Source organism: Sinocyclocheilus anshuiensis, unplaced genomic scaffold (genome assembly GCF_001515605.1).
Source record: "Sinocyclocheilus anshuiensis isolate Anshui unplaced genomic scaffold, SAMN03320099.WGS_v1.1 scaffold1050, whole genome shotgun sequence".
NCBI lineage: Eukaryota > Metazoa > Chordata > Actinopteri > Cypriniformes > Cyprinidae > Sinocyclocheilus > Sinocyclocheilus anshuiensis.
The window spans coordinates 115,504-124,096 of NW_015536519.1; the positions used below are offsets into that span (position 1 = coordinate 115,504).

Here is an 8,593-nt window from a genome sequence, read left to right on the forward strand (position 1 = left end):
CAAATATTTGTTCCTAACCACTTCAGCACAAACCCCACCCTGCGGACAATTTATTTGGTTATGGTTATGGTTATGGTTAGGGGTTAGGATTGTTTGTGGCATTAGATAATCATCACTGTGGTCTTTTCCACTGGAAGGTGAAACTATTTTGAAATGGAAATTCAATGCAGTGGGGTTAAATGAGCCATTTTAGACATCTGACTGCCTCCACATCAAATTAATTTGCCTTTTCCAGAGAATCTGGCACGAAGAGGAACCGCAGCACAGTCGACAGTATTCAGTGATCTGTCTGCAGACCGTGCCATCGATGGTGGGAGGATATCTCAGTGTCTTCTGGTTCTTGTGCCGCAACCCATGTGCAGCCCAGACCGTGGTGGAGGCTGGATTTTCAGGCTGTGTATCGAGTGAGTATCGTGGTCGTCACATACAGACAAGACTGCTGTCCAGACAGTAGGAAAGATTCATCACCGCTTTCAGCTCTAGCTAAAATGGAACCAGATCAAAAGAATAATTTGATGCATATTATGAGAGAAAATTTGCACGTATGGTAAACATTTGTAAGTGAACTTTATAAGGTAATAATATTGGAGTCTGATTGTGTAAAATCAATTTTAATTTTATTATGATTTTATGCTACATTGAAGCAATAGACTATTGCTTTACTGATGTGATTTTACATTTGTGTGACCGCTATAGTCACCCAACTATAGCGAATTTACATGCACCCAACTATATGAAAATTTCAACTGATTGTGAAAGATTAAAAAAGGAAGTCTTATCCAGTGCTGTGTGCAATGTATTACTTAGTAATTAATTAGTGTAATTTAATTACTTTCCACTTGATTTTTTCTTATCTTTTTCTGTAATTGAATTAGTTGAATTAAATACTGTATAGACTACAGAGCAAATATATGAAGAGTTCACATGCAAACGCTTTAAGTGCCACCTGAAATTTTCTTCTAAAATTAGCATTTTTCTCAGGCTCCTATATTTATGTTCAGTAGTCACTTTAATGGCAATGAAAATAACTTATTCATTGTCATTACAGTGAAATTACTGAACCTACACATGATAGTCTGTGAAAAATGCTCATTTTAGAGTGGGCCTTAAAGCTTTTGCATCTGAACTCTTCATATATAAAAATGTAATGGATTTAACATAAAAATGTAACGTAATATTAAAATGTACTGTAAGGTTTTAACCTAACCTTCTCACTTTAAATACTTTGCTCAGTTGAACAATTTATGCAATTTTATATTATTTATTTGAAAGAGTTAAAAGTGCAGTTTCATGCCTATCCTTGTATTGTTCAACTAGTCGATTTTAATATAGGATTTAGAAAGTAATTAGTAATGCAATACTTTTTTACAGAAAGTAATTAGTACAGTAATCTTATTAGACTGTTGAAGATGTCATTAGCTAGCAAATAGTAACTTATCCAACACTGGTATTATAAAGGTCATGTCCATGATAAGACCGTCTTTACTCTCCCATAATCAGTTAAAACCTAGAGATTTACAGCCTTTACGTTCCTGAAATAACCATCTATGTAATTTAATACATTTATTTGTGTATTGTAAGTAGTGTAAAGTACTGCTTGAATGTGTGTTTGAGTGAGTGAGTGAGTGTGAGTGTGTGTGTGTGTGTGTGTGTGTGTGTGTGTGTGTGTATGTGTGTGTGTGTGTGTCATCATGCAGCTGTGCCGTGATCTCAAGTGAAGCAGCAGACAACAGCGTCACCTACTCCTGCTCTCACCGGGAGGGACGATACGTTCTCATCCGTAGACTCTTTAAGGCCCTCTTTGTGTGTGAGGTGGAAGTGTACGAGACGTGATCAAACGTTAAACAAACCATTCATTATTCATTATTTATTTTTTTATTTTTTTGATTTTCTGTCTGTTTCTATGATTGTTTTGTGTGAGTGTTCAAGACTCAAGATCATAAATCGATTCTATGTGATGGCTCCAGCTTAGATGCTTAGACACTTTTGTAGACAAATGACGATGGATAAAACAGCATTTGAAATATAGTTTTCACTCTATCATTGTTTTAGTTTTAAAAGTGTATTCAAATTTCAGTTGAAGTATTTTAGAGTTTCCAAAGCCGAGGCACTAACTGGTATTACTGATCAAATGTTTAACAGCTTTAACTGTCTCAGCACTATTAGTATTAATGCTAATCTAGTGGCTTTTTCATGTTTAATTTTGGCAGATGTTTCATAATGAATCTAATGTCTAAAACTAAAATTAATTTGAGGCCATCTTTTTTTTTTTTGGGGACATGCAAATGTGTTTTAGTTTACTTTTTCTCAGTTGTTAGTTTTAATTTTCACTTTTCATTTGAGTATTTGTAAATTATAATAACAAAGTGAATAGAATGATTGTGTTTCCAAGATTCTTCTAGACGATCGTTTATGAAGATAGTGTTTAACTCCACCGCTAATCTGACCGACCTGACAATAGCAGACAACGTGCTGAAAGAGGTGAGAACGTGATGTTTGTCTCTTACTGATTCTTCGTTATAATACTGATGAATCGTTCGTTGCAGTTGAAGTCAGCGCTGGCTGTGAGAGGAATCACTAATGTGACGCTGAGCTGGTCTCAAACCCCTGAAAAAGTGATGATCCATAATCAACGTGAAAACGGTGAGTCTGTTCTTACAACCAGCGATCTAACGTGAATCTAGGAGAAATGCTGTAAAATCCTTTAGTGATGTGTTTAATGATTAGGAACATCTTAATCGGTGTGATTTTAATTTCTAGATCCCTGCTGAAGCAGATTTCTTGAGCCTCTGAGGAGTAACCACCATCATGATTTTAATTTTCATTATATTATATTCATTATACAGTTATTGCAACATGCCCGACTATGCAGTTTTCATCAACCCTCTGATGCATGAATTATCATGAAGAAAAAGGAAAGGTTTATTTATAATAAATATATAAGTATATATGATAAATAAATGTAATAATAAGCAAATAAATAAATATGAAAACTGTCAGCTATTGTTTCTTCCCAAAATTATGTATTTTGGTGTTATGGGGAGGAAATGATACATAAAATATTAAGCTATTTTTTTGTCTGAATTCCCTCAAAACGATGACTTTTGAGAGACACTTATGTAACAAAAGGTAGTAGTAATTATTTCAGCAGTACTTGATGCATCACCACTTCCATCAGCCATTTTGATTTTGATGCTGTCGCAAATGAATAAATAGTAAAACAAGAGGACAGTGATATAGAATTATGGTTAATGATCTAACATCACAACCTGACATGTTAAAAAGCTGTTAAAGACCTGCACATTGTAGTGGACATTATGCATCAGCGGGTTAAATGCTTAAACAATGTAAATGTAACATTATTTGGTATATTTTTAATTATATATTTTTTTTATGGCAGTAGTAAGATCTTCCCTCCTGTTTTTGTTTGATACACCACTTGGATCAGGAATATGTCATTTACTTCATAAATAGCACATGCACATGCTGTCTTTGCCACTGTAATTTTCTATTATATGCATAGAGGTTAAGTGTTTAAAGTTTAGTATAGAGAGCTTTTTAGTAGTCAACACAGTAACATTCATATATTGTGTGTTCAGGGTTAAAACAAGACAATCATGGTCATATTTCAGTTGTTCTGCATAAATATACTTCAAGTAAAATCATTCTTGAACATCAAACAACACAATGCAGCATCACTTTAACAAAGAGCTTCAAGTAACTTATTGCTTTAATAAACATTGTATTGTAATAAATTAACTGATATACAATCCCATTTAAATAAATATATACTTGTATTGTCACTTTTATTGCATGAGAATAATTTGAATCGTCCTTCAGATAAACTGCTATATTGATGAAATGACAATGTGTTCATTGGTGAGATAAAAATATAATACACATACTGTAAGGATATTCAGCTAAGTACTTGTGCATTTTTATACAGAATGTTTCAAACCAATGTTATGAAACGTAGAACAAGATGATGAATATGTCAGCAGAAATAAATGAATTATGAAAATAAAGAATAAATAAATGTCTGCTTGAAAGAGTCAGCCTGTGGATCCAGATTAACGTTTATCAGCACAAGTCCTGAAAAATAAAACGTAAATATTGTGATAATCATATTCTCCAGCATGTTCCTAAGAGTCTGTTGAGCTTCAGTGGAAGTGTGATTTACCATGAATTAATTTGCTTAACTGCAAATTATTAATTCAGAAATATTCAATATATTTTCCATACAGAAAAAAAATAAATAAATAAAAAATATATATATATATATATATACAGCATATATAGTTTTGACATATGGGAGTTTACGTAGTGAAGTATAAACTGATGTCTTACACATACTGTCAAAAATAAACCTGTACTGTACTAACGTATGAAGAATATGCACTTACCTTGTTGTTTTCTTCTCCTCGTGTGTTGCTTCCCGGTAGGGGAGTCTCGACCAGGACAGTTTAACATCAGAGACCAAACTCAACCCCAGAGCAGACCGCAGCTAAAACACACCGACAGCTATTAAAGCAAAAGTTTTAATAAAAAGATTTTGCTGACCAAAAACAGCACCAAACTTAAACAAAAAATACCCATCATATTATCACGTACTGCAAAAGATCAGCAAGCAACATACACAATTATTAACAGGACCAAGGCATTAGCTTATACTTTTGAATCGTCTCGAGTATACTGTAGTCACATTGACATTTCTAAAGCATCAATAGGGGTATACAATTTTAAAAAGGTCAATTTATTACTGTTGTTTTTTTATGTTTTCTTTGTGTAAGTTGTTTGGGATAAAAGCACCTGCTAAATGAATGTAGTGTTATGTCATATAGGACTATACGGAGATCGTCATTCCATATATACTGACGATATACTGTAGGCCTACTGGAAAGACGACTGATTATTGAATCCTAGACCACTCAAAAGTGGAATGGGATCTTTCTCTTTTGATGTTTGTCTTTTAAGATTTTGTCCATTTCATGTGAATTCTATTATCTTTTATACGTTTCCTTACCTGGTTTAGAAATGTGTTGATCACTGCAGTTGTGTCAACACTGGAGGTTAATTTCATGCTCAGAAACACTTTTTTCCTATAAGCTGGAAAAAAACAACAAGCACTTCAAACAGAAACAAACACAGCAGATTCAAATCTGACTAATTTGATGCTTTCAGATCCAGTATGTAGGCCCAGTTTAACATTGATTAAAATAGCTAAATAAATAATAAAGGAAAAAAGAAAGAAAGAAAGACCTCCAGTGCAGGTTCTGTCTTGTCTGATAAATCAACGTGATCTCATGTAAATTCGTAGAATCCGTGTATTTTATGTAAAATGTGGTTCTACAAAATGTACATTTACCTTCGTTTTCACAGGCACTGAAACGTACAATTCTGACATATTTATAGCATTTAAATGTACAATACTGTACAATACCTAAATTATTTATATATGAACAGACTTATAAATAAATCCTTATGTATGAATTGGCGGCATTAACATTTTATTCTATTGTATTCAGTTATCATATACATGGCATTATGTTTTCAGTTGCATTATTAAATTAAGTTTACTCATTTACTTAATATGAAATTATAACATTTTGTTCGGTGTGATTTCTGCTGCCAACTCATTTCGAAAAATACATAATGTTAAATAAGACTACACTTTAAGCCCTAAAATTAATAACATTTCTGCAATCGTTTAACCATTAACTTACTTATCACATAGTCTAATATTCACTTTGTTTGCCGTGGGACACAAAAGGCATTTTCAATAGAATAAAACCATAAAATACACCACCAAAACTGCAACATAATTACAAAAGGATCAATTTTATTTGTGTGCTAAAATAGAAATCTTTAGAATCCATATGACTGTGAAGAACAGAACCAAATCCAAGCTTTTATTCGGCATTATTCGTGTCCATCCTGAGCAGCGACTGTAAACAGCTGACGCGTTTGTTACAATTTAAAAAATTGCTGTTTCAAGAACCTTTACGACAGATTTTACGGCAGAAAAATCAAACGCTAATTGGCTCTTGCCTGCTTTGTCACAGATTGCGACATGCCATGTGTTTGAATGAAAAATGCATGCCTTCACAGAGTGAAATGGCCATTGAACAAGAACTAGAAAAAGAGTGGATCAGGATAATATGGATAATATTTCTGGAAAAACTTCTGCTCTGCATCTTACACAAACCTACTGTATTCCAACTGTATTCCACAAGAGAGGACTGCGGCTGAAACATCCTCTCTTCGACTATGGTACTGCTTTTGATATTTTTGCAAAAAATAAATTATATACATATATATATATATATATATATATATATATGTAATATTCAGAGGGGGGGGAGATGGGGGATTTCCTCGCACTATATGTCTCTGCATCAACTGAATGATTTTTAACATTTTATTTATTTATTTGTTTGTTTATTTATTTATTTATTTATTCATTTATTCATTCATTTATTTTTATTCCCAGTGAATTTGCAGTTGGTTTGGGATATGTTACTTGGTCTAAAATTCAGAATCGCTTACAATTATGAAAATGCAATGGTACAAATATCTTGTATCTTATTCACACCTTTGTGAGCTTTCCTTCATACATACACTATAGACAATGAATGTGCCCATTTTTTCCCACTTCAGATTTCACTATTCTTAAGAAAAAAAAAAAACATGGTTACTATAATTAAATCATGGTAACCACAAATTAACCATGGGTTTGCTACACTGACCATAGGTTAACCATGATGTTTGTGGTAAAATTGTGGTTATACAAATGGTAATCAATATGGCAAAAAAAAAAAAAACATGGTTACTACACTGGTTACTAAAACCATGGTTAATTTTCGAAAGAGTAATGTAACCGCACCTTATAAGACAGTCTAGAATTAGGTGTCAGAAATTACCTGTTCCATAAACCTCCACCTCACACAGAGTGAGGTACGTCTGGATGTTAGGGACGTACATGTTTACGTAACGGCCTCCCATTCCGTTGCAATTGAAACTGACAGTACCGCCTGGTGGAACACGTGAAGTAACGACAGCACATCTGCAGAGGGAAAGAGAGAAATCACGAAACACTCAGGTGACCTGCTCAGATCCGGTTCTCCCGACGCGTTCATTACTGTTTTCGTAACTTAACCTGGGATTGCTGTTGCCATTGTTTTCCAGAGAGTTTCCAATGCGGATCTCTACTCCAGTCATGCGCTCCGAGCAGCAATCAGCTCTGTTGGTGATGGTCACTTTGTAGATGTAGTAATATTCCAGCAGGTCCAGCCTCCACCACTGGTTGAGCTGGTTTAATGTGATAGAGCAGTATGAAGCTACACCTGGAGCGTATCTGATGCCGTCAATGGCGTTTGCCGCTCCCCAGTGGTAATATGTGGTCGATTGTACAGCCGTTCCTTTTAATGCCAAATTCTCTAAAACATTTGAAGAGACAGCGGGTCAAGACTCAATGTGTGACATTTCAATACATTTCACTTGGGTTGAAATATATTCCAATCAAAACACTCATCTCCATTTGATATGACACATTAAAATCCAAAGTTTTATGTATTATTTATTGGATATGTGCTTACATGAACTAACAACGAACAGTTGTATCTGATGCCGTCGATGGCGTACAGTTGTATTTTATTAACCAGCAATAACAAATATTAATAAATACTGTATGCTGTGCATTGGTTAATTTTAGTTAATGAATTAACTTTTTACCTTCCATGTTTTCAGAACTGCCTTGAATGGAAAAGACACCTGTTACGAAAACAAATATTTCCATTGCTTTCGGGGAAGTTTATGTTGCATTTGATTCTTTAAATATTTGCATAAATAATAGGTAAACAGCATCTATAATTGGACATCATCTGACAGGTGCGTGTCATTTGTACTCACCCAAAAGTAAAATCAGGTAATCGAGTCCCTCCATGTTGTTTTTAAAAGATCATTAACCAGTTTTGTGATGGTCAGATATGACAGCTGACAAGTTTCTCCTTCAGCTCTTTAACTTCTACTATCCATCCCTCTATTTATTTGTGTTTCTCTTAGCAGCTCGAGTCTCCACCCTTAGAACATTCTCACTGGCAGCTTGTTGAATATTTTTCACACACCATAGGATTTGCAGAATTGCTTTTCTCAGCACAACTTCACCTCTAAGGTCAAGTCAGATTTACAAAACAAATCTTGCAAAATGCAAATGAAAATGAGGACTTTGAGGATTATTTTTCCTGGCGCCAGAAAAGAACACTCAGATTAATTTGCATACAGTGTTTACTTTTATGCTTGTCTGCATCTATTTAAATGACTGATATATGAGTCAAAGAAAACATTAACATTACCATGTTTGGAAAGTTTCACCTATCCTTGAGTTTCATTATATTAGTTCAAAATAAGATCAGTTCCTAAAAGGCATCATGTAAAATAAGATGAATCAACATAACCTTTATGTTTGTACTGTTGTGTTGTCCTATATGAGGCATTTTTCTTTAATCATTCAAGTAGTTTATACGGAATGAGAAAAATTATTGTCGTTAAGCATAATAAAATGAATACGTGAAACATCCGAATGAAAGCAATGGGA

General features: G+C 33.9%; 1 protein-coding gene across 1 annotated transcript; it reads right to left on the minus strand.

Moving 5' to 3' along the window:
• Nucleotides 1–6,987: 6,987 nt before the first annotated feature.
• LOC107693449 (fucolectin-1-like) lies at nt 6,988–7,927 on the minus strand (the record flags this gene model as incomplete). Its single annotated transcript, XM_016492847.1, has 4 exons — nt 7,909–7,927; nt 7,732–7,770; nt 7,157–7,436; nt 6,988–7,063 (listed from the first exon to the last, which is right to left on the minus strand). Coding segments are annotated over exons 2-4 (363 nt in total), but the record flags the coding sequence as incomplete, so codon positions are not given.
• Nucleotides 7,928–8,593: the final 666 nt, after the last annotated feature.